Source organism: Schistocerca piceifrons, chromosome 5 (genome assembly GCF_021461385.2).
Source record: "Schistocerca piceifrons isolate TAMUIC-IGC-003096 chromosome 5, iqSchPice1.1, whole genome shotgun sequence".
Classification (NCBI taxonomy): Eukaryota; Metazoa; Arthropoda; class Insecta; order Orthoptera; family Acrididae; genus Schistocerca; species Schistocerca piceifrons.
In genome coordinates, this window is record NC_060142.1 from 564,950,015 (window position 1) to 564,977,936 (window position 27,922).

A 27,922-nucleotide genomic window follows, 5' to 3' on the forward strand; every position below is an offset into this window, starting at 1 on the left:
GATTTGTGCTGTTATTTGAAGAGCAGTGTAGCTGAAAATGGCAGATGTAAAGAGGATGTAAAAAGTAGACTGACAACAGTAAAAAACTCATTCCAAAAAAAAGAAATGTAATAAGCGTTAAGAAGTCTTTCCTAAAAGCATTTGTTTGGAGTGCAGCCTTATGACTAAGTGAAATGTGGATGAGAAACCATACACACCAGCAAAAATAAAGCTTTAGAATCAGGTTACGGAGGAATCCTGAATACAGGTAGTAATGCAGAGGTACTGAATCGAATCAGAGAAATATAAATTCGTGAGACAACATGTCTAAAAGAAGGGATTCGTAGATCGGACACATCATGAGTCATCGAATAGGATTTGTTAAAAGAGGGAAGTGTGGATAGTAAAAATTTCAGAAGGAGACAAAGACTTGACAACTGCGAGCAGCTTCAAGTGGATATAGGTCACTGAGTTGAAGACAGTTGCCTGAGGTAGAGTAGCGTGGAGAACCACATCAAACTAGTCTTTGGGATGAAGACCTGAACAACAACACCAAATCTGTGACCGCTAGCCTTCCCTAACCATTAATTAGTGCTTGTCGAGTGTTACTTAGTGGCTTAATTTCGACATACTACCAATTTATCTATGTTTTCGCTGGGTCATACAAGAAACATCTGGGTATGATTTATCAAGCTTAACATGAGACTAATTTTAAAGATGTCTGTTTTGTTGTTAGATGCGAAACAGAATGATCTTTCACAAATGTAGTGTCACTATGTTTCTTTTGTGTATTAGAAGAAGATTAAAATGCATATTAGATAATTTGTGTAGCTGGACTAATATTTCTTTGTTATGACTGTATATAAAAGTTTGAGCTAGTTTTATTGTAAGAAGATTGTGATCAACTCCAACAAAAAAATAACAACTTCTAAATTAATATGCCTGTGCCATGATTCATTTCCAAAGTTGGTGACAGTTATGGATTTTGTCATTGCACTTATGAGCCCCCAAAAGAAATTTATGTGCTGAATTTATATGTGACTGATACAGTCTAATTCGAGGGTAACATTATTATTATAAAAATTACATACTAGCTGTTACTCTACATAGTAGAAAAGAGGAAGGAATCAAAATTTTCCTTCAGTTCACGCTAACACAGCCACAGATGGCACTAGGTTGAGGTGATGACACAGATGTGCAGCAGGAAGAACAATTAAGTTTGTTGCAGACATGTTCACTCGTTGCTACATTGGCACCAATCGCCAGGCACAAATTACACATTCAACAGAATGGAAACTGGAAGAAAGAGAGACAGAGATATATTCCTCAGCTTTCGTTACTTGGGGCAACAAGCTATACTTTGGATGCAGTAATACCTACCAGAGAAATGACAGAGCAGTTAAGAGCCTGTAAAAAATCGTTAAACACGTTATTATTCCCCACCCACCTCCATAAAACCACACTTCTCCAGCTCTGGTCATTAGGATCGATGGCAGTTCTATTCAGCGAATATTATGGCGTAGTGACATCAATGATCCAGTACTTCTCATGTACACACTGCTTGGTGTTCCCGAGATGACAACATCTAAGTAAAGACGAGCGTCCACTCGTGGGACATCATATTGATCGCCACCTACCCCATCGCTGACGGGGAGATTGAAGATCTTCCAACATCAGTACTTCTCGTGATGCTTATTGCAGTAACATCATCATCTTCGCTGTGTGAGAGAGTCATCCTGTGCTCCTGTTTCTGAACATCGCTAGAGGAACATCCAGGTGCTAGAGCTGTCTGTCTTGTGGGGCCAGTATCAACCAACTACATGACTTCCAGTTGCACAATACTCCCTGATGGGTCACCACGAGTGCCGTCATCTTCTGGAGAGGGATTGAGGACTCTCTAGCACATTGTGGGAGTAATCTCATTCAAATGCTTCACCTGCCAGACGGCAGATGCAAGACTTTGGTCGAATTGCTGCTGTAGCAGCCTTAATGACAGGCAGCTGAGTCGACAACAGCAGTTAGTGGAGTTTCTCCATGTCAATGGCATGAAGGATCAGGCACATCTAATGAGAAGACACAAAAGGTAAATATGAATGAATAAATATTAACTGGCTAATCATGTTTTATTAGTGCTGGAAGACGATCTTCCACAACACCATTCTGGCAGTGCACAGATGTCTGTGCACAGCCACTTTATGTAGCTAAACAAATACAAGCAATAATTAATAATGAAATAGCAGAAGGCCATCTGCAGCTTCCCAGAAGCTTGGTTCATTCCAAAAGTTGAGAAAATTGGAGAACTACGGTCAGTGAGAACCTAACACTCACTACTGATTCTCACTCGGATTCTTGAAAAGCAGAACTCTGTTTTCTACTACTACTCTACAAAGAAGCTGCAGGTGTACTGTCTCAGTTTGTCGTTGGCATATAGCTGAAACAGGAATAATTGCACAAGGTTCCAGAGCCAGAGAGTATCCCTAACAGATCACATACAGAATTTGAATCTGAGTTTGCCCCTCTCCCTACTCTGTCCCCCAACAGATGCACAATAAACTACAGATCCATTAAGGAAAAAAACTTTCGCAAGGGTATCAGAAGTGATACACAGACTACTATTCAATATAACTGACATCCATCTGTTGCAGAATCTTATACCATAATCCAAGCTCAAATTTATCATTTTGCTATGAATGATTTACTTCACACAAATCACTATGAATTCTGGAAACATAGGTCATGATAAATGCAACTAGGGATTTGTTCATGTGACACCCTGAAGCTTATGGATCAAGGATGTCACAGGGACGCAGTATTCTTGACTTCTGAAAAGCATTTGACTCAGTAACACTCCAAAACTTACGAACCAATGTATTATCATACAGAGTATCAGATTAACTTCGTTACTATAGTGAGAAATTCTTGATACAAAGGACATGAGGTTTTATCTCAGATGAAGTGTCAATAACAGATTTAGAAGTCATTTCAGGCATGCTACAGAGAAATGTGTTGAGACTCTCACTGTTCATATTGTATATTAATAACCTGATGGAAACATAGGCAACTTTGTTTAAATGTTCAGAAACGTAATATTGTGAACACCACAAAATGCAGAAAACTAGTACCCTATGACGACAATTTCAGGGAGTTACAAATGGAATGAGACAACCCAAACAAATTTATGACTGTAACAGGTTTTGGAGTTTTAGCAATCAGAAAAAAATAAAGCTCATTGGTAGCAAAACAGTCTTCAGATCATTGGTAGGATACTCAGAAAATGCATTAAGTCTGTAAAGGAGACTGTTTACAAAATATGGAGGCATCCCATCCTAGAATTACGCTGAAGTGTGTTTGATATATACCTGTCAGTATTAAGAGGAGATACAGAATGCATATAAAGCAGGGCAGCACGAATAGTGACATTTATTTGACTGACAGGAGTGTACATGAACATATCTAAAAATCTGAAATGACAGACAGTCGAAGATAGGTGCCAAGTTGAACAGGCAAACACTTGAAGACGATTATCACATATAAGCCCAGTTACAAAATTCCAAGAGTCAGGTGTTAAGTGAAAAATTTAGTAACACACTAAAGCCTCATATGCATCGCTCCTGTAGTGACCATAAAGACAAGATTAGACTTATTACAGTGTTGTTGCACAACATAACACCATACTTGGTGCTGCTGTAAAAATCTCAGTGATGTCTCCCAGAAACTCCAGAGGCAGAGCAGAACGGATCAATAGCCAGGCGGAATTCCAACACGAAAAATCTGCCAATGACGCATCAGTGAACCCGGAAGCTATTGTTAATACTGAATGAGCTGAGAACCTGAGCTAGCAACGTAGCAGAATGACATCACTGTGGCAGACGAATACCGTCATAATGCGTCATAATGACTGCACGAAGTCTCATAAGAAATCTTAAGTTGGAGGCAAGAGTAACTATTCAGTATACTGAGTGGGCAGAAAGATCTTTGGAAAGATGCAGTTCTGAAACCATGAAGCGATCAAGAGAGCTGACCAAACGAGAAAAGCAGTGCGAATTGCCTCCTCATCAGAGCAGAGAGCACAAGCCAACCCTGCATAAATATACTTCTGTTCTAGTGGAGTTTTATTCAGTTTGCAGCCTTCCTGTCACGACAGGAGGCTTATGTCTGTTGACCCTCTGCTCGTCTTCTATGGATCTTCTATAGAGGTGCAAGTCCCGGCTGGAGAGACTTAGTCGACTTGAGCTGCAGTGCCAACTACTGAGTCAAGACTGTTGGGGAGCCGTGGTCATCACCATACTGCAGGCCTTCTGACAGGCTAAATAGCTGGGCCTGTCAGGAGATCATCATCTGCCATCGTGTCCGTGTGTGACTGCTGCCACTCTCATTCGTTCCTGTGACCGAGATCTATGGTGCCAGTCTCTCTCTTATAAGGTGGCCACAGCACTTCTCTGAGCAGAGCTAGTAGACGACTTCCCTTTCTGTCGTCTACAAGAGGGTCATGGATGGCCTGGTCATCTTCTCCAGTAAACTATTGGCTGCCTTGGGCAACATGGACAATGACACATACCAACTCCATGGGGCAATGGGCTTGTGATGACATTTGTGCTAAAGAGCCCCACTCTGCCACCACTGCTGTTGCTGCAGGCTGCAATTAGGTCAGCACACACTGGGTGAGCCCATACAGCTCTTGCTCGTGCCAATGCCGACTGTCTGAACGTCGATAGATCGCTGTTGTATCTTGTGGAAGATAAATGAGTACTATTGTAACTCTGTTTTAATAACGCCTTCCAATATCTGACAGGAATCTTTTCCTCCAAATTGGCATACCTACAGTTCTTGGGTGGTCAACTGTCAATCTCCTGGCCACAAACTGGCCTTGACAAACCACCCACACGTGCGATCTACCCTGCGCAGAGGCATTTAAGCAGTAGTTCTTCCTGGAGATCATAATCAATTCTAAGAGAAAGAATCCCTAATGTGTCGTACAATGGGAAGTACCCTCTACTATGCACTTCACAGTGGTTTGCAATGTATGGCTGTACAGCCAGTGACAGAGTTTGCGAGACCCTTCGCCTTATCATTATGCTGAACTACAGAGCTTTACTGTCTGCTGACACAGCGTAACATGGAAGGAGATGAAGTGCTACCAACACACTGCCTATATGAGTGATTTCGAAAAAAATACGCATTGTTATCTCTTTTAGATAACGTGGTAGACTATATTGCTGCTGATATATTTATTTCTTATGTTTATCCACTATGTACAATAAACTAACTAACAAACGCTGTACTGATACAAGTGACTGTTGACGTTACGAAAAAAGTCTCCTTTAATAAAACAAGGTACCCAAAATCGTCACGAATATGTACGATGATTCGCACTCTCGCGGCTTCGAAACGGTCTGTGTCTACGTTCAGTCCACAGTCATACTGAAGTCGTGTTAAAGGACCACCACTAAAGAATGCAAATGTAGCAGTAGGGGTATATACATAACAAAATCTAGTTAATAAGTCATTCAGTGCCACAATTCAGTTAGTACAACTGACACAAGCAGAAAAAGGAGGCACTAACAAGTGAGGAGTTCAGCAAGTTTTTCGCCTTAGATCTAAAGCGACGAAACTGTTGTGGAAGAAGTAGTCTTAGGATTCTATATTTTTATACTGACTGTTGATCTGCTCGCTAGTGGCTCATCCCCAGAAGAGGTAAAAATCTTGTCTCCAGCAGGATTAGAACCGAAAACCAACACACTCTTCGGCTTGGAGGGTGAACACCATAACTAGAATACAACTGTAGCAAACAGCACTCACTTGTTATCCCAATGATGACTAAGAGAATTGGCAACATGAATAGCGAAGTAAGCTGCAGTTTCTGTTGGAACAAGCTTCCTGGAATCAAAACCATGAATTTTCGACCTATATGTCATCCCTGAAATGAGAATAATGCAGAATATTTAATCTAAATCGCAATAAAAGATTCAGTTAATTTACCACGATAATTCTGAACCAAATTAGGAAGTAGATCTATGGTCACATAGTAGCCAAACGTATTCCACAATGTTGCCAATACTCCATTAGATTAGCGACAGGCAAGATTACATTTCCTCAGCCAATGTGCCTCTTAAGCTGGCTGGCACCGAAGGGGCTTGCCCTTCAAAGGCGCTTGGTCGCTGGCTACCGAATCGTTGACTGGAAGCAGTTTTATTCATAGCTCTGTAACTATGATTTGGGTATAAAACGAATAATATTCAGATGCATCAGCCGTAACTTGAACATCATTAACAAACAGCAAGGAAAACTATTTAGCAGTTTTTCTCTTCTATAACTGTTGTAGGTATTTTTGTTTTCCGTCTTAAGCAAACAGCAACCTAAAAAACTCGCTCACTGGAAGCGATTCACTTTTTAGCTGCACCAGACACTATGAATATTATGAGTCAATAACATACATTTTAATATCATATACTTGAAAACAATTTTCCTTCGAATGCTTGCATTGGCACCACCTCCAGTGCATAGTGACAGAACTGAAAAGACAACGCAGCACTGCGTATAGATGTTCACTTTTTGTAACTAAATTTCTTATACTGCAAAGAAACATATACTCGTAGTTTTAGATCACAAAGTAAACTGTGCAAGGAAAGTTCTTGCACTGATCGGAAAACAGGACTCAAAGCCGTGAAGACAAGTGCATCATTGTTGTGTAAGTTCGACCAGATTCTGATAATATGAAGAGAGAAAAAGATGTGATGAGAGTCTGAAGCTGAAGCAAGGAACAAAAAGTACTGACAGTAGTGTGTCAAATGTTTCATTCTTCAGCAAAGCGGCCATTCATTGCGTAAAAAACCAAAGAAACGAAAACTATCTCATAATTGAAATGATTACAATATGACTGCTGGTGTTGATTTGTAAACAACAGCAAAAAGGGCCTGATGAATGAGGCTGCCAATTTGTGGACGGCTTAAGAGGGAGATGAACCAAAGTAACAGGAAGAGGTTACCCTAGGTGAGCGTGGGACGGAATTTATATGCAGAATCTCGCAGTTGGCGCATTTTGGTTCTAGTTTATTTCTCGACTGTATCACACTAAAGACCCTCTAGACTATGAAAAATTCGTGTGTCAATTATTGAGGTAAAATTGTTAAAACACACAGTTATTTTAAATATTACAGCACTTGTGGCCAGATCTAAATCAGTGCACAACGCCAATCGCAATTTCATTTCATATTGAATACTATCGGAAACCTCCCCCATGAACCATGGACCTTGCCGTTGGTGGGGAGTCTTGCATAGCCGTACCATAGGTGAACCACAACGGAGGGGTATCCGTTGGAGGCCACACAAACGTGTGGCTCCTGAAGAGGGGCAGCAGCCTTTTCAGTAATTGCAGGGACAACAGTATGGATGATTGATCTGGCCTTGTAACACTAACCAAAACGGCCTTGCTGTGCTGATACTGCAAATGGCTGAAAGCAAGGGGAAACTACAGCCGTAACTTTTCCTGAGGGCATGCAGCTTTCTGTATGGTTAAATGATGATGGCATCCTCTTGGGTAAAATATTCCGGAGGTAAAATAGCCCCCCTTCCGGATCTCGGGGTGGGGACTACTGAGGAGGACGTCGTTATCAGGAGAAAGAAAACTGGCGTTCTACGGATTGGAGTGTGAAATGTCAGATCCCTTAATCGGGCAGGTAGGTTAGAAAATTTCAAAAAGGGAAATGGACAGGTTAAAGCTAGATATAGTGGGAATTAGTGAAGTTTGGTGGCAGGAGGCACAAGACTTTTGGTCAGGTGAATACAGGGTTATAAATACAAAATCAAATAGGGGTAATGCAGGAGTAGGTTTAATAATGAATAAAAAATAGGAGTGTGGGTAAGCTACTACAAACACCACAGTGAATGCATTATTGTGGCCAAGATAGACACGAAGCCCACGCCTACCATAGTAGTACAAGTTTATATCCCAACTAGCTCCACAGATGACGAAGAGATTGATGAAATGTATGATGAAATAAAAGAAATTATTCAGATAGTGAAGGGAGACGAACATTTAATAGTCATGAGAGACTGGAATTCTGTAGTAGAAAAGGAAGAGAAGGAAACGTAGTAGGCGAATATGGAATGGGGGCAAGAAATGAAAGAGGAAGCCACCTGGTAGAATTTTGCACAGAGCATAACTTAATCACAGCTAACACTTGGTTCAAGAATAATAAAACAAGGTTGTATACATGGAAGAGCCCTGGAGGTACTTGAAGGTTTCAGATAGATTATATAATCGTAAGACAGAGATTTAGGAACCAGGTTTTAAATTGTAACACCTTTCCAGGGGCAGATGTGGACTCTGACCACAATCTATTGGTTATGAAATGTAGATTAAAACTGAAGAAACTGCAAAAGGGTGGGAATTTAAGTAGATGGGATCTTGATAAACTGACAGAACCAGATGTTGTAGAGAATTTCAGGGAGAGCATTACAGAACGATTGACAGGAATGGGGGAAAGAAATACAGTAGAAGAAAATAGTTAGCTTTGAAGGATGAAATAGTGAGGGCAGCAGAGGATCAAGTAGGTAACAAGACGAGGGCTAGTAGAAATCCTTGGGTAACAGAAGATATATTGAATTAAATTGCTGAAAGGAGAAAATATAAAAACGCAGTAAACGAAGCAGGCAAAAAGGAATACAAACGTCTCAAAAATGAGATCAACAGGAAATGCAAAATGGTTAAGCAGGGATGGCAAGAGGACAAATGTAAGCATGTAGAGGCATATCTCACAAGGTATAAGATAGATACTGTCTACAGGAAAATTAAAGATACGTTTGGAGTAACGAGAACCACTTGTATGAATATCAAGAGCTCATATGGAAACCCAGTTCTAAGCAAAGAAGGGAAATCAGAAAGGTGGAAGGGAAATATAGAGGGTCTATACAAGGGCGATGTACTTGAAGACAATATTCTAGAAATGGAAGAGAATGTAGATGAAGACAAAATGGGAGATACAATACTGCATGAAGAGTTTGACAGAGCACTGAAAGACCTGAGTCGAAACAAGGCCCCGGGAGTAGACAACATTCCATTAGAACTACTGACGGCCTTGGGAGAGCCAGTCCTGACAAAACTCAACCATCTGGTGAGCAAGATGTATGAGACAGGCGAAATACCCTCGGAGCTCAAGAAGAGTAGAATAATTCCAATCCCTAAGAAAGCAGGTGTGAAAGTTATCGAACTATCAGTTTCATAAGTCATGGGTGCAAAATATTAACATGAATTCTTTACAGACAAATGGAAAACCTGGTAGAAGCCGATTTCGGGGAAGATCAGTTTGGATTCCGTATAAATGTTGGAACACATGAGGCAATACTGACCCTAAGACGTAAGATAGATTTAGGAAAGGCAAACCTATGTTACTAGCATTTGTAGACTTAGAGAAGGCTTTTGACAATGTTGACTGGAGTACTCTCTTTCAAATTCTGAAGGTGGCAGGGGTAAAATACAAGGAGCAAAAGGCTATTTACAATTTGTACAGAAACCAGATGGCAGTTATAAGAGTTGAGGGGCATGAATGGGAAGCAGTGGTTGGGAGGAAGTGAGTCAGGGTTGTAGCCTCTCCTCGATGTTATTCAATCTGTGTATTGAGCAAGCAGTAAAGGAAACAAAAGAAAAATTTGGAGCAGAATTAAAATCCATGGAGAAGAAATAAAAACTTTGAGGTTCGCCAACGACATTATAATTCTGTCAGAGACAGCAAAGGACCTGGAAGAGTAGTTGAACGGAATGGACAGTGTCTTGAAGGGAGGACATAAGATGAACATCAACAAAAGCAGGATGAGAATAATGGAATGTAGTCGAATTAAATAGGGTGTTGCTGAGGGGATTAGATTAGGATATAACACACTTAAAGTAGTAAATGAGTTTTGCTATTTGGGGAGCAAAATAACTGATGATGGTCGAAGTAGAGAGGATATAAAATATAGACTGGCAATGGCAAGGACAGCATTTCTGAAGAAGAAAAATTTGTTAACATCAAGTATATATTTAAATGTCGGGAACTCTTTCTGTAAAGTATTTGTGTGCAGTGCAGTCATATGTGGAAGTGAAACATGGACGATAAATAGTTTGGACAAGAAGAGAATAGAAGCTTTCGAAATATTGTGCTACAGAAGAATGGTTGGTTCAAATGGCACTGAACACTATGGGACTGAACATCTGAGGTCATCAGTCCCCTAGAACTTAGAACTACTTAAACCTAACTAACCTAAGGACATCACACACATCCATGCCTGAGGCAGGATTCGAACCTGCGACCGTAGCGATCGCGCGTTCCAGACTGAATCGCCTAGTACCGCTTGGCCACACCAGCCAGCTACAGAAGAATGCTGAAGATTAGATGGGTAGATCACATAACTAATGAGGATGTATTGAATAGAACTGGGGAGAAGAGAAATTTGTGGCACAACATGACTAGAAGAAGGGATCGGTCGGTAGGACATGTTCTGTGGCATCAAGAGATCACCAATTTAGTATTGGAGGGCAACGTCGAGGGTAAAAATCGTAGTGGGAGTCGAAGACATGAATACACTAAGGAGATTCAGAAGGATGTAGGTTGCAATAGGTACTGGAAGATGAACAAGCTTGCACAGGATAGGGTAGCATGGAGAGCTGCATCAAACCAGTCTCTGGAATGAAGACCACAACAACAACTTTTAGACAAATCATTTCACATGACATGTAACTGTTTTACGTTGCTAACACTGCTTAACTATTAAACATCACACCAATGTAAATTTTAATGTATAAAAGAATTAGACCTTGAAAAATGAATTTTTGACATTTCATTTACAGAATTAGCAGGAGCTGTTCATGAAATGTTTCAAGTTTCCCTTGATTACTTTAAAGACCTTTTCTTTTTTTGACTAGGCCTCTCACCGGTCACTTTGACACCCCATTTGTCCATTTCCCACTCTTTGTTTGGTAATGAATATTTCTAGTAAATCTTGTGTACACTCTACTCAGTATTGCTGCCACTAGTTTTCGGCGCTGCTAAGTAAAGTTGTGACACAACTATAGCTATTGAAAAGGTTATGGAAGCTGGGTGAATGCAGAGCTGACCAAAACACCTTTATGGCAGATGCAGCAACATCACTGATTAGTTTCTACATAGCGAGCTGAGCCAGGGGCCAGCACCTCAATAATATCGTTACAACAGAAAGACAGGGTATTTTTGGTGTACTTGGTTGGAAGTAATGCTTTGACAAAACAAGTAGATACCAAAGGGATCTCTGTATGGTGGCACAACCCACGAGGAGAGATCTACACCAGACCATGGGGTGATATTGTTCTGGAAGCAGCCACCACGAGACTTGGCCTCTGCCAATGATGAGCCTACTGCTGGTTCTGATTCCACCATGACGGACCCACCGCCTTACAGCTGGTAGACTAATGGTGGGCTCACTCCAGCCACAGCTGGTCTTCTGCACTGGAAGGCCACTGTTTGAGACAAGAGCTTAACTACCTATGCCTGGATGGGCTTAGTGACAACCTACACCTCCGCTTGCAAATTCTCAAGGGCAGACACCACTCTGGTGGGCTGTTTTACTCTACAATAATCACTGAAGGTTATCACACCTTCTGGTGTGCCCTACATTGAGTTGCAGAGTCTTGGCCAGATGGTACATGTCTGCCCAGCTGCAGGTGTTAAACAGGCCTCTGCGTACTTTGTTGCATCAGCGCCATTACATTCACTGTCGTCAGTACACGCCCATGGGTCATTACACCAGCGATTGTCGCTACAAGTGTTGTAGTATGTTCTCGAAGAAAACGCATGTGCAATAATGGTGTTTCCTTGAGCAACCATTGATCATCATCCCCAAGCTCAACTCGATACTGCCACTGTAGAATTCATCCACTCCAGGCCTCTACTTTTTGGTCATAGACGGCATCGACATCTCTTGCTGGACCAGGAACCTCGGCTCCGTCCACAACTCGTAGTGTCAACATGCAGTGGATGAGTGAAGTGTTTTTTTTGTGCTTTTGTTTGACAGTAAACATCGTAGCCAGTCGTCGGTCTTTTGCCAGAAGTTAAATTGTACTTGTAGGTACAGTACGTGGCAGGTAAAAAAAAAGCAGCGTTATGTGAATGTGTAAATAAAAGTGATAGTTTCACCTGGTTAATACAGGCAAGTGTCTTGTCGTTAGCATGGGGTGTTGCTTATTGTCTGGAAGTGTAAAGAGTGTTAGCCATATGTAGAGATTCAGGAGGTTTTGACAAGAAATATTGTGACAGTGTTACAGATATAAAATATCATTTCGTTTCATTTTTTCCTGTTGCTTCTGTTTCATTGTATTTATTGAGTAGAGATTCCAAAACGTCGGAATCTGTTAACTGCAGAAAATGTGTGCTAGTTTCACCCATTTGGAACAGGTAATGTATTTTGTTCTATACAAATGGCTCTTTATATTTAAGTATGTAAAGTAGCAGCCATGAGTAGGTGCTCAGGCAGGGAAGTTAAGTTATAGCACTAGAATAGTATGACCTTTAAATGCCCTTGCCATTGTTCTGTTTTGCTCTCGAATTTTGTTGAGTTTCATATAACTGGTAGAGAACCATGTCGTCTACAGTGCTGCAGCCCACAGGGGGACTACCCTGGAGGAGACGTTACCAATTTTAGCAGTGAGGTAGCCCATTTTCTAGCAAACAATGCATGTTTGTCTGGGGAAATAAGGACTGAGGAACAGAACGTAACTTTATGCAGAAGAGTTACTTCACGGTACGTGGGGAAGATGCAGAAAGTATTTTACGAGTGGTTAGTTAAGGACAGGCCTCTGTGGAAAAGGAATATGAGTATTTTGGAGAGGCCTGAAAGAAGAACGAAGGGTAATAATTGCATAGGGGCAGAAAGCAAGGAAAAAAGTCAATAATATCTCTTTAGCTGATACTTGGAATAGTAACTTAATAGAGATCAAGAAGGCTAATGTAGAATATCAGATTTGATAACTTGTGGAAATGTGGAGTCTGAATCACCAGTAGTGCCAGACGTAAAAAGTGTTAGCTGTATTGAAGTAAATCAGTGTGTGGATAGCAATATGGTGATTTAAATGTAGTGGTATCTAACCTACTGGGTCATAATGCATGTTGTTCAGAGTCCATGAAGTCTGAGGCAGATGTAGAAGGAAGTGCATGTGCCGATGATTTTTGTATCGTGCAGAACGGAGCTACAGACCGCAATTTCGTTGTAGATACTGCAGAGGACGCTCAGGAAGCTATTGAAAGCTATTGATAAGGTTGTCTGTGTTGCAGATGTTGTGAATAATGAAGTGGTACAGACACATTTCTTTCCAAAGGACGCAGATTTGTCGTCACCTGTAGTGACATCGCCCCCTTAGAGCCTGGGAAGTGGCAGAAGCAGAAAGACAAAATGTGTTAGTAAGGTTAATAATTAGACTGACAAGGCTGAATCGTTTGAGGGGTGTGTGGCCGCGGATCGAAATTTTACCGTAGTGTGAGCACTAGGTCACATCATTGCAAGAGTAGCAGAAAGCGCAGGTTGTTGACGCAACCTGTTTGCAACACAACTATAGTTCTTTGTGCACGATGGGTGTAATGTAGATGAAGGATACAGTGCAACCCTATGGTTAACCTTTCTGTTCGAGTATCGTGTCAAAAGTGACCTTCGACAATGTATGGTGAAACTCAAAAACGGCTCTGAGCGCTATGGGACTTAACATCTACGGTGAAACTTAGGGGAACAGTATCCCATCTGGGAAAAACTGTGCCCAGTGAAACACTGTTGCATGGTTCGCCCATCTTGAAAGACAAACCAGTTACACTGTGCACAAAATCACTAAGGCTTAATTGGTGTGATATAGTGCCACAGGGCATCAGGAAATTGCTTTGGGTGATCGAGAGTACGAGAAAGCATAGAATTACGAGAAGCAGTCACTTCGTGACTTACGGTAGATTAAAGTGAAGGTGATAAGTGTAACTATCTATCAACCTATTGTGTGTGGTAGTATCGGGTGTGATTTATGTGTATAGGGGCGTATTTTGTTTTTTTTTAGAAAAAACAAGAAACAGTTCGAGATGATGTACAGAAACATCAAGTTAAGAAACTTCCAAATATGGGTAGACAAAAAGAAACGCTGCACATAAGAGATCAGTCGAATTGAACTATTTACTGGAAAAGATTTGTTAAGGATAATTTGCAAGGGAGAAGGATTTTCCAGTATTACTTTTAGTTTATTTTATATTTGTTGACGATAGTATTAGGGGATTTATTGTTTCATGTGAATGATTAAGATGTTCAACGAGTAACATTACAGATTTTTTTCTTGTGGTGTAATGCACCAGTGACATCAGTAACATAGCGCCCTTGTGCGATGTTTTGTATGGTTGTTAATGACAAATGAAAACGATTTATGTCTTACTGAAAATTTGCCAGTGGTTATGTGGACTAGTATGAGCCTGTGAAATGGTGGTATTCTGTTCAATGTAATTTTGTGAGGAATTTACTACTCCGATTTGTGGTTAAGTAGTTATTAAAGGATGATAAGCGAAAGTGAATAATTTGGCAAAGTTACTCTGAGTTACTCTGTTAGTGGGCATTTAAAGAAGTTATTGGTCAAGGGAAAATGTGCAGAGCAATCAGGCAAACATCACAGGTTAACTATGCAGTCAGTGAACCTTGTGGTACACCATTATCAGCGTTGGAATATACTTTGCATCTTCACAGAATTACTCGAGATACCAGGGAAGGGATAGGCATAGCACTGCTACTATTTCTCAGCGCTGATGAATAAAATACCAGAGAGGGGACGTGTGCAGCACCGCTTGTATCTTTCGGCGCTACTGATTAAAATCTCGACACTGTTATGGTTGTTACAAAAGGCCAAGGAAACCCGGGAGTGCAGAGCCGACCAAAACACCATTACAGGGTGACTGCAGCATCAGTAGATAGATTACTACACATACAAGCTACGGACTTGTTTTGTGTATGTGGGTGAAGGTGGTGCTTTGACAAAACAAGTTGGCACTTAACCAGTATAAATAGCCATCACATTTAGCAAAAGGGATCTCAGTATGGTGGCAGCATCTATGAGGTGAGATCTGCTCCACGTGATGGGGTAAGACAAGTCTGGAAGCAACTACCATGAGACCTGCCTTCTGCCAACGGTGGATCTACCACAGTAAACCAAGCGTTGTCTACCTCGTAGGCCACTGCCAGGCTCACTACAGCCATAGCTGGAGGACAGCTGCTTGAGGCCAGGGCAGTGCAGTCACTTAATTCGCTTAAACACCTACACTTGGATAGGCATGCTGACATTGTATGCCTCTGCTCACAAGAGTGGACACCATTGTTGAGGACTGTTTTCCTCTATGACAATCATAGTGGATTACTGTACCTTCCAGCACACCCTGCCTTGAGGTGCAGAGCCACGCCCAGACAGTACATGTGCTGCTCTGGACCTGCATATCAGCAGTCCTGCCCAGCCACTGACATCAAACAAGACACTGGGCGCCTGTTGCATCAGTGCTGCTGCACCTGCCATCATCAGAACATGCCCCAGGAGAGGACTGCCACTACACAGCATCACTACAAGTTTTGTAGTTTGTTTTCCAATAAAATGTATTACTAATAATGGTGCTTGGTTGAGCAAACATCGTTCATCATGCTGAAAACAAACCACTTGCTTCAGCTCAACCCTGTCACCATAGAGGTCGTCTACCCTGCGTCTCTTCAGCTCAAAATTTGGCCAAAAGGAATAACGGCTCCAGAATGTAGTTTCTACATACATTTAGATAATAAGCAATTATTTGCTGCCACGAGAGAAACAAGAATGACAGTTTTATGTGACAGAAATTAGATTAAGGATATTTTAATCAAGAAAGACAATAAGTTGATCCAGTCAAATAGATCAGTCCTGATTAAGGATATTTTAATGAAGAAAGACAATAAGTTGATCCAGTCAAATAGATCAGTCCTGATTAAGGATATTTTAATGAAGAAAGACAATAAGTTGATCCAGTCAAATAAATCAGTCCTGATTAAGGATATTTTAATGAAGAAAGACAATAAGTTGATCCAATCAAATAGATCTGTCCTTCCCCCCCCCCCCCCCAAAAAAAAAAGTACAGATTGTGTTACAGTAGTGACCATGGGTACTGGCTGAAATTTTGCAGAAAGAAGCAAATAAAATCTTGCAGTGTCGTCCTAGACCTTCCTTTAGAACATCTAATTCATAGGTCAGACGACAGATAATGTTAAAACTTGTATAAGGATGAGCAGTTGTCACATGTATTGCGTTACTTGTATATTTTTGGTAGAGACAATGTTTTTTTGTTGAATGCATTGTCACTAATCGAGGTGTTCTCACAAATCAAGTTGTTATCATTCCATTTGTATGAAAACTACTACTGTTAATACTTCAGATTCCATCCATTTACCATTAAGGTGCTGAACTAATGCATCCCGTAATATTGTAATCAATGAAAGGAGAAGGATAAGAAAGTTTATGAACATTTAGAAATGATACATAAGAATAATATTTGTGTGACTTGTTTCTAAATATTGTTACAGAAACACTGTAAGTGCCCAATAATTTAATTAAGGGACGAAATGTTATAGAAAAAAGCTCACTTCAGTTTGCTTTACTTCATATCAAGAAGCACTTGGCTTCTCCATCTATGAGCACATGTAGTGCTGGTTGATATTAATACTGAAACAATCTCATGTTTGTAACTTGCAACTGTATTATTGACATGGTTTATGATCTATGTTTCACTGGGGACATTCACGTTGACGAAAGAGGGCTGTGCCTCTTAAAAACATTTTATGTAATGAGAACAATCCACTGTGCGCACCCCGATCTGTGATCTGTGCAAAAAAAATGGTTCAAATGGCTCTGAGCACTATGGGACTTAACATCTGTGGTCATCAGTCCTCTAGAACTTAGAACTACTTAAACCTAACTAACCTAAGGACATCACACACATACATGACCGAGGCAGGATTCGAACCTGCCACCATAGCAGTCATGCGGTTCCGGACTGAGCGCCTAGAACCGCTAGACCGATCGGTGCACATGGTGCCTATGCAGTGAAGTAACATAGTAGGGGCAAGGCATGGCATAGTGAGCACAGTACCACTTGCTGGATATGGGCGTTAATGCCTTGGTGATGCCTCTTAAGAGTTTCATTAACACGTCAGGGAAACAATGTAAACACTCAAAACAAATAAAGATTGTAAATCTTAGATCTTAAGTCGAACTAAAGCAGGTCAGATGTATTGTTCAATGTATTTAAGTTTATGAGTTAGTGATATTTGGATCTGTATTTACAATTGATGTAAATAGCGTAACAATTCAGAAGATTATTGTTGGAGACGTGTTTGTCATTCAGTAGTTGGAAGTAGCGAGACACTCTCTTACAGCATCATGCTGCCTGGATACAAAGACAAGAGGAATAATTTCTCACAGGACAGTGGTATAGAGTGGCCAGACTACAAGTGCAGAACTAAAAGGCGGCCGTATTGGAAGAAGAACAATCAAAGGTAGCTTAGACCACATCACACTGACAGATCTGCTACACAGTGTTCCCTACTCATGGTGTCGCTAAGTCGCCGCACTCACACAAGACGAAATGCAGCACTGCCCCGTTCCTGTCGCTGGTTGTGCATTGTTAATAGTAAGTTCACTGAGGTTATGTTCGAGGAGATGACACTAGGTTTGACACAGAAACAGAAACTGGGATTTGCCGTGGCTGTTATGGAGGTAACAAGGCCAAGAAAAGCTGAGAAAAAGCTGAGGCCAAAGAAGTGGCTAATGCAAAGAAATAAATTCACCCACACTCTGTTACCTAGAGCGCTGGGAGCCAACGATTTTTTTTAATTATGTAAGAATGGATGAAACATGCTTTTCGCTTTTCGGAGCTGCTGAACATCGTGAGAGCATTCTTAATAGAAAAGAACACAGTTATGAGAGAGGCTAGGAGGAGAAGCTGTTAGCTACATTACGATTTCTTACCACTGGCAAAAGTGCAGCTGGAGTCCCACAGTTATTATCTAAAATGGTTCCTGAAACATTCAACGTGATTTATATTTGCCAAAGTAAATACATCACAGTAGAGTGAAAGAAATAAAACAAATGATGTTCTTGTAAACTTTGTTAATTTATTTTGTGTGGATTATGACAGATGTTTCCTATAAGATTAAGAAACCCACTCCAAATTATAGGGAGAAAGGTTGCAAATGGAGGTAGCACATCATCAAATTAAACATTTAGCGATTGTTACAACAGTAAAAAAGTCCCACACTTCACTCTTCATAGCAGAAGGTGTGGCAATATGCTGGATTTTTTTTCTAACACTTCTAACAATGAAGCAAGTATATTTTATAAATAAAAATACTTTGGCTGTCTGTATGTTTTTATTTCCGATGTACATCATAACTGAAGTCTAGAATCTAATCTGTCAGTATTTCCGTTTTTCATTTCTGAGGAAATTTAAAATCTAATGCGGCTCTCTCTAGGCTTTTAGATGTCATTTCCGAAAAGTATCGGAAATAAAACCTAAGAACTAAGATAATGAAGGTCAACGAACTTTTATCCATAAAAAATGTGTGTATCTTTTACTCTATCTATGTGCCACATGCAACCATTACAGATTTGTTAAGAAATGGAACAAGTGCTTCATTTCTTGTAGCCATATATGATGTGTGTAGAGTGAAAGAAATAAAACAAATGATGTTCTTGTAAACTTTGTTAATTTATTTTGTGTGGATTATGACAGATGTTTCCTATAAGATTAAGAAACCCACTCCAAATTATAGGGAGAAAGGTTGCAAATGGAGGTAGCACATCATCAAATTAAACATTTAGCGATTGTTACAACTGTAAAAAAGTCCCACACTTCACTCTTCATAGCAGAAGGTGTGGCAATATGCTGGATTTTTTTTCTAACACTTCTAACAATGAAGCAAGTATATTTTATAAATAAAAGTACTTTGGCTGTCTGTATGTTTTTATTTCCGATGTACATCGTAACTGAAGTCTAGAATCTAATCTGTCCGTATTTCCGTTTTTCATTTCTGAGGAAATTTAAAATCTAATGCGGCTCTCTCTAGGCTTTTAGATATCATTTCCGAAAAGTATCGGAAATAAAACCTAAGAACTAAGATAAAGAAGGTCAACGAACTTTTATCCATAAAAAATGTGTGTATCTTTTACTCTATCTATGTGCCACATGCAACCATTACAGATTTGTTAAAAAATGGAACAAGTGCTTCATTTCTTGTAGCCATATATGATGTGCTCCACAAACATCTGAAATCTTTAAAGTTCTCCAGAAACTCTATCATCAAAATTTCGTCCACCTGGCTCTGTGTCATGTTAGCGGTATTTGAACAGCATTTAATCACACATGCAGTGACAGAATATGAACTTTTGTCAGATAGTTGGCACCACAGTGCTACACTTGCCAGAATTTATTGTGTGAGGTGGTGGTTAGCATTGGATGAAGTGGCGAGGGGAAGGGGTCGTCTGCTAGGTGGTCATAACCAACTGACAGCCTGAAAAAAAAAACAAAAAAACTTGGTTGGTCTCTTGGCCAAAGCGACTACACATGTCCAATTATCAGTCAGTCAGTCTGTCAGCCAGTGTGTGTGTGTGTCAGGCCTTTCACCTAAGTGAATGGACATCATCTTTTATTGTATAGGTACCTTGTCATCAGTAGTTATTAATTTTATGTGGCAATTAATAACAGGCACGTCATTGGCTGTGAGCACATGTTCTCATCCTTTGCTGTGCGTGATATGATTGAAAGCTGACAGTGAAAGGTCCCGATTGTCTTCAAATTAAACTGTCTGAAGTACTTAGAAAAAGGAGAGGGAGCTTGCAAACAACTTTCACCTGAAAAGTCTTTCCAAGGCGAGGGACCAAACACACCCTTGCACTACATCTACGAGAAAATTGTTATTGGTATTAAGATTACATAAAAGGAGCTTATGAAGTTCGGGACTAGAATAGAAAAAAGAAAAACCATTTCATATATGTCCATACGGACTTTTGTATGGCATATGTATGATGGATCTTTTTCGTTAAATTCATAATATTTGTTCACAATAATTATTCGCATATAGGAGACCATCTGCTTAGTAACTGAGTCACTCCTTAGTTTCTGCCTGTTGTACAGTGACCCGATCTCGAAAAAAGTGTCCGCATCTTATGTGTTTTTAAAGCAGCTTTGTCTATGGGACGAAATACTTCTTCATTTCACATATTTTTGTTGTAACCAAATGTTGCTCAAGACCTCACCACCGTAATAAAAACTTTTCCGAAAGTATCACAATGAAGGAAAAATACTATTCATGCCATTGACTGCCTGGTGATGGATTCCACCTGCTCAGTTGATCGAGAGAGCAGAATGAGAGTATGGAACTCGTTCGAGTCTCGGTTCGGCACAGTTTTAATCCGGCAGTAAGTTCTATGTAAGCGCAGTTTTCAACACCTTTGAGTTCGCGGCGTGAGGTATCTTTTAATGAAATACTTAGGAAATAGAGGACAGTTTGAACAGTGTTTTGGTTAAAAAGCGAATGGAATATAGATTTGGGCTCAATGGACAGTGTAATTATTTTTAAGTTTTGTTACTTAAGTTCTGTTGTTTAAACTTTAAGTAATTCTACTAGTTTCATGTTTTTTCTGTCACATGTGTTGTATAAAGTAAAGCTATATATATTGGTTGATGTTATTTGATACTTCTGATTTGTATTTACTCGTCGATATGTTATACCAGAATTTCACAGATTTGACAACAGTTTGTGACATAAATCCACCACGTAACTGTTTCTTTATTATTTAAAGTATGTGACACTCAAGTGATGTTAAAATATGTATTTTGCACTTCACAGAGAGATGATGTGTAGATTCGGCACAGCAAGTTTTTTTCCCATTGTTATACAAAAGCAATTATGACGTGTTGTGATAGATGGTTAACAGTTCCTGTTTGAGAATGCTGCGATAGTGCGCCTACTGGCTTGGTGTAAATAATTAGTGTGTTATTTTGTAGGTACAAGCAAGCTTACGCAATAAAATGTTTTTCTTTTTTACTACATTATTCATAGTTTACATTTTGCAGGGAACTGTCTTATCACAATTTTTTGTGTGTTTTTGTATTGGACCATAACAAAGTTTACAAGATGTATCCCAAAAATACCAAGCAAATAAGAATTTAAATGATATGGGATTTTATTGCAGATTGTAAAAAGAAACAACTAAAAATCTTGGGGAACTCTGTTGCAATTAAACTTCAGTGTGTTTTCATAGAAAAATAAGCCTGTGTCGCAGCTGATCTATAATGTAAATGGATTCCTTGCAGATGTGGAAGGATATTATACTTAACATGTGATACAAGGCAACAGTGGACTGATCAAAGATTTGAATGTTAATTTTAAAGATGGAAGGCAGATGGCCCCTCTATCCTCTAAATCTTTCAGTACTTCAGTAATCTGTACTTTCAAACCACGATGCAAGGAACATTGTGTGTTGTCCCGAGTTGAAATTATTAATGCCTGTGCTTACAGTGGAGACTGGATGACAAATATATGCATTTGCATATTTCTGTTGGTTTTATAGATCTTTCCCATTAAAAAATTGTTGTGAAGTATCAACAAGCAGCATTTCAATAATGTACAGCATAAGGACATAATGGTCTAAAACCATATTTTATATGGAGAGAAATGCTGCTAATTTTTACATTGTGTTATAAAGGTGTTACTTTGTTAAAAATTCCTTATCAAGCTCCAAGACCATTCCACAAGGTGCTTTATGGATGATTGGTGGTGCAGAGTGTAGCTGTTTCTTTCTATGCTGGCATACAGTTTCCTTTTCCTTTTTACTGTAATAATTTTAACACCAAATTAGGTATCCATTTTTTCTGTTTTTACAAAAGTGATACATTACAGGTAGTAGCTAAAAATAATAACCACCGGTTTTTTGAAACTTTTAAATGTGTCTTGCTACATTCCTCTTTGCCAGATCCAAGGTATGGATGGACTGATAACCTCAGAATTGTGACTTTAAATTGTCTTATCAATAGATAGCAAATTGTATCAAGATTATTGATATAGACAACAATGCAGAACTTTGGTGATGAGTTTGTGTTCCTGGATGGGCATGTCATATGCAGCTGCAATAAGTCAACCAAGAAGGATGTCAAATAGTTATTAAATTGCTGAGTTATAAGAACTCAGATGGATATGATGTAGGCCTAGTATGAAGTTATGGCACAAATTCAGCAGAATATATACAGTAACCGTTATTTTTGTCCAAATTGCTGTGAACCAAGTGTAAGATTTGTCTCCAATTAGGCTACTACTAAAAAAAATGTTTTCAGGTGTTGCAGATGACAAGACATAAATTGAATGTCATCTCATTTTTCGGTGTACACCATATGACCATCAAAGAGTTCATTTCTGAGTACATTACAGTGGCTTCAACTCTAGATGTGTGTTCAAAAGAATTATAAGGGCAATATATGTAGATCTGACACAAGCAGTGAGTGGAGAAGCAGATATTCCTTTGTAACTCGAGTGTGATGTAGTTTTTAATACAAAAGCAAATTTCTGTATATGCCTGATTTAGTGCCATATGTGGGTTTCAATTTTCACAAATGAATTTGGAAATGAAACAAGTTATTAAAATAGCATTCTAGAAAGTGAGATGTATCAGTTCATGAGAATAATTCTCCAACAACTTCTTATGGTTTTTTGAATGCTGTGACCACTGTGTAACTGTTAAAAATCATGTAAAAGTGTCAAGAAATAAAAGTGAAAAGTCCCATACATCCCAATTTGGTTTCAGAAGAGATGGTGTATTGCTTGCATGGAGAAGCTTTGTTAACTTTCTCTTATTTGGTAATGTCTTTTTTGTTATGCTATCCTCTTCAAGTACTTTATTTGTAGAATGAACAGAGTTGCTCTTAAAGTTCTTAAATGAGAATTCAGTAGTGAAGTAAAGGGGCAAAGTCCTTGTGTCTGTATTTAAGAGCTCATGTCTAAATCTCCATCCAACCAGTTGGAAGTAAGTTTTCTTTAGTTTTTGTAAGTTGTGATAATGTCACCCTTCATTCAGGAAGGCTTGGCCTTCAGAAACTGAATTCCATGTTGTACTAGGAAGACCCTAATGGCGAAGGCAAATTGAACACATTATTTCCTCGTGTACCGACTAAAGAATTCTATAGCTTTGTTATGTAACAGTACCTATCTTGTTTTTATTTTTCTGATCTCTCAACAGATTCTCCAAGCTTTTATGACATCGGTAAAGCTGCTCATATTCAATAAAAATTTTGTCATAATTTAGCAGTATGTGTGGTAGATCTTCACAGCATTTAAAGTGAGACATTCATTTGGCAACTGAAGACAGGTACTCTTAAACTCCGATCCTGCAGGGTTTTTGTGTAGATAGTGCCAGGAAAAACACATTTGTCAAGGCTTTTGATACAACCCTTCAGCAGATGTTAATATTGCCCACTAGCCATCAGAACCAATTCATTCAGTGTAAACACTGAGGCTCAGAGCAGCCACTTGCTATTTGGCAGCTCAACCCAATGGAAACTTGTACTGTTCTGCATCTATTTGGCAACTGTGTCTATATCGTAGCATTGCCCATCCACTCGCCCGACAACTCCTCACTAGTTATTAATGAGCAACAGTAGATCTTAAAATTCAGGCAAAGTACATGCTTGTGATGATGGCCATACTACAAATTTCAAACTTCAGCTAGTATCGAAAGTGAGTTTACCACTATTGTTTCACAATAGACAGAGGTCAGAGTTAAGTTTAACATCTTTTATGTTACCTTACTCTGCTCCAATATTAGTCACAGAATGGGCAGAGTTACTTTTAAAGTACTTAAATGAGAATCCAGAAGTGAAGTGGCAAAGTCATAAATGAGACATTGGTAACAAGCCTGTGTAGTGTTGCAAATCTATTAAACAAGTACTTTGTTTCTGTTAGTAATGGCTTGGGGTTATCAGTTTTGGTAAACATTGCAATGGAGTATCTGAGATCATGAGACCAGTCTTTATAAATAACTTAAGTAAAATGGAAATGACACGTCTCCCAAATAAGTAGCATCCATCATAAAATCCTTAAAATCAAAATATTGTAGTGGTTATCATAACATATCAATGGAGTTAATCAAAGAGTGCTCATCAAGTTCAGTTCTATCTTAAGTTATTTGTGTAACCAATCTCTTACCAGTGGAATATTTCCAGACTGGCGATAATATGCCAAAGTCAAGGCTCTTTACAAGAAGGGGGATGAAGAGAGACAATCAAACTATTGACCAATTTAACTTTGTTGGCTTTTTCAAAAATATTTGAAAAGGTTGTGTTCAAGTGTCTTGACTGCAAATAATATATTGTCCAATTCAGTTTAGGTTTCTTAAGGGTTCTGATATAGAGAAAACTATTTACATGTACCGTGAGAATGTACTCAATTCATTAGATAACATATTAGAGGCTACTGTCATTTTTTGTGACCTGTCAAAAGCCTTTTTGTGAATCACAACATTCTCTTAAGTAAATTAGAATATTATACTTTCACCGGCAGTGCTGCAAAATGGTTTGAGTCTTAGCTAGGTAACAAAACAAAGAGTGTTGTTGTGATATACCAGTGCAGTAAGCGGTCAGTCTTCATCTGATTGGGGATTAATTACATGTGGTGTTCCTCAGGGTTCCATATTGGGTCCTTTACGTTTTCGTGTGTGCATTAATGATGTCTCGTCTGTTACATTGCCAGATGCTAAGTTTGTTTTGTTTGCAGATGATACAAACAGTACAATAAGTAGTAAGTCAAGTACGGATTTAGAAATGGCCACTAATCAAATTTTCACTGACATTAATAACTGGTTTAAAGCTAATTCAATGTCATTAAACTTGGAAAAAACCCGCTGTATGCAGATCAGAAGCTGTAAGAGGTTTCCTTCCAGCATGCGTATAACATATGAAGGTCAAAGAGAAACTGTTGAAAGAGCTTGATATTCTAACCACTGCTTCTCAGTATATTTATTCCTTAATGAAATTTGTTGCAAGTAGTATGTCTGAATTTCCAACCAATAGCTCAATACATAGTATCAATTCTAGGAATAAGAACATTCTACATAAAGCCCTAAAATCACTTACCTTTGTCCAAAAAGGGTCCAGTATTGAGGAGCACACATTTTCAACAAATCATCAGCAACTATTAAATATTTGGTTTCAGGTAAAACACAGTTTGAAAGACTTTTTGATAGGTAACTCCTTCTACTCTATAGATGAATATCTTAACAGGGACTTTAGACCAGCCTAAGTAAAAATGTCTGTTAGATTTCAGTTTTGACAGCATTTGACCACAAGTCAAGATTAGGTATTTTGCGTATGATAAATTTATTGAAAGTGCATAACTATGTTTCATTCTGACAGTGTATTAATTCTGTAAATATTAGTGGTTCCAGTTTATTGTAATGTATTCACCTATTTTGACAATCTCCCGACAAATGATCAGGATAGTGAGTATTATATTCAAATTTTATGTTACAATTTCTGACATGTTCTGCACCCAAGCGGATCATCTATTTATGGGCCTATGGAATGAAAACTGAATCTAATCTAATGTAATGTTTGAAAATCATTCTACTGACATATTTTTTTCAGCAGTTAACCCATTGGACTCGCATTTAAGAGCAGTCAGGTTCACATTCTTTTTTGGTCATCCTGATTTAGGTTTTTTGAGACTCCAAATTATTTACAGTAAACACTGTGATGCACATTTCCATCTGAAAGATTTCTGTCTGTCTAATGACCTCACCGTTGATAATACACAAAATCCTAAATAACTTCCTTAGAGACCAAGTGAGGTAGCGCAGTGGCTAGCACAATGGGCTCGCATTCGGGAAGATGACGGTTCAATCCCACGTCCAGCCATCATTTAGGTTTTCCGTGATTTCCCTAAATCGCTCCAGGCAAATGCTGGGATGGTTCATTTGGAAGGGCACTGCTGACTTCCTTCCCCGCCCTTCCCTAATCCGATGAGACCGATGGCCTTCGAGGATTTCACTTTGGTAGTGTTGAAGCAGATAGGAGATTGTCATTCTGTCAATGAAGTCCAACATTCTAGAGTGACAATATCAACAGTACTGGTCTCTTGCTGGGAGAAATGTGTTGATCGCCAGGGTGACTATGTTGAGAAATAAATATGTAGACACGAAGGATACAGATGTAGAATGTTAATAACATTTGTTTTATTTAAAAAGCTGTAAGGGTTGTGTAAAAAATTCGGAGGCATTACTTTTCAGCACGCCTCCATAATATTCTGTGGCAACAGATTACATCCTAGTATAAAACTAGTCTTCAAGCATAACTTGAGTTGGGATGGTGATTACCCCTGTTGAGCAGCTTGTGGTAGATAATGGGGAAATTCAGTTCCAGCAGTCTTCATTATGACTACCAGGTGGGCTTGTACATTCAGCATACCTGACTGGGTGTAAAAATATCTACATCTACATTGATACACTGCAAGCCACTATACAGTGTGTGGCGGAGGGTACCATGCACCACTACTAGTCATTTTCTTCCCTGTTCCACACGCAAATGGAGTAAAGGGAAAACAACTGCCCTAATTTCTCATATCTTATCTTCGCGGTTCTTACACACAAAATATGTTGACAGCAATAGAATTGTTCGGCAGTCAGCTTCAAATGACAGTTCTTCAAATTTTTTCAGTAGTGTTCCTCAAAAAGGACGTCACCTTCCCCCCTGGGATTCCTATTTGAGTTTCCAAAGCACCTCTGTAACACTTAACATTGTTTGAACCTGTTGGTAACAAATGTAGCAGCTTGCCTCTGAACTGCCTCGATGTCGTCACTTAATCTGACCTAGTACGGATCCCAAACACTTAAGCAGTATTCAAGAATAGGTTGCACCAATGTCCTATTTGCAGTTCCTTTACATGTGAACCACACTTTCCTAAAATTCCTCCAATAAACTGTACTCGACTATCTTCCTCCCCTACCACAGTTCTCACATGTTCATTCAATTTCATATTGCTTTGCAACATTATACCCAGATATTTGAACAACTTCACTATGTCAAGCAGGACACTACTATTACTATATCCAAATATTAGAAGTTTGTTTTACCAACCCATCCACATTAACTTACATTTTTCCACACTTAGAGCTAGCTGCCACTCATTACACCAACTAGAAATTTTGTCTAGGTTGTCTTGTATCTTCCTATATTCACTCAACTTCGAAACCTTCAGCAAACAACCGCAGATTGAAACCCAACCTGTCTACCAAATGATTTATGTATGTAGAGAACAACAGTTGTCCTATAACACTTCCCTGAGGCACTCATTATGATATCTTGTCTCTGATGAACACTCACCGTTGAGGACAACATACAGAGTTTGCAGTATATCATGTGAGAAAAGGGCAAGCTGAATTTCACATGAGTGATGCTTTCTAAAACCATGCTGATTTGTGAACATAAGCTTCTGTGTCTCAAGAAAGTTTATTACATACTAACTGAGAATATGTTCAAGGATTCTGCAGCAGACCAAAGGTAGGTATATTGGTCTGTAATTTTGTGGGGGAGACTTAAAGCTGAATGACAGTTATTGGCCATTATCAGATTTCTAAGATAATGTATCCAATAAGTGTGTGGAATATAATCTAGTATCCCAAATTTGTCATCGTGCACTGTAAAAAGAAATAAAAAAAATTCTCCATTTTCATTCAGCGAACAGTTAACTGTTCGCAGCTATGTAGTACAAGTAGTAGCTTTTGTGGCAAGTTGTTACATCATCTCTCTTCTACTTTTTCTTTTTTTGTGGTTGGCTCACATACAAGACTTGGCCCATATGCCCCCCCCCCCCCCCCCCCCTCCCTCACCACCACCGTCTGACACAATCTGGTCCCCGGCTTTACCTGT

At 39.3% G+C, this 27,922-nt stretch overlaps 1 protein-coding gene across 4 annotated transcripts in view; it reads left to right on the forward strand.

Annotated features, from left to right (window-relative positions):
* The first annotated feature begins 20,374 nt into the window (after nucleotides 1-20,374).
* The window catches only part of LOC124798017 (actin-related protein 8), a 173,646-nt gene continuing 166,098 nt past the window's right edge, over nucleotides 20,375-27,922 (forward strand). The window contains exon 1 of one of the 4 annotated variants that reach the window (XM_047261215.1): nucleotides 20,375-20,427. In XM_047261215.1, the coding sequence (XP_047117171.1) occupies nucleotides 20,383-20,427 (45 nt within the window). In that variant the 5' untranslated portion in view covers nucleotides 20,375-20,382. Of the gene's footprint in view, nucleotides 20,428-20,470; nucleotides 20,575-20,617; nucleotides 21,013-27,922 lie in introns of those variants that run through there. The other 3 variants (XM_047261216.1, XM_047261217.1, XM_047261218.1) reach the window with 3 other exon arrangements.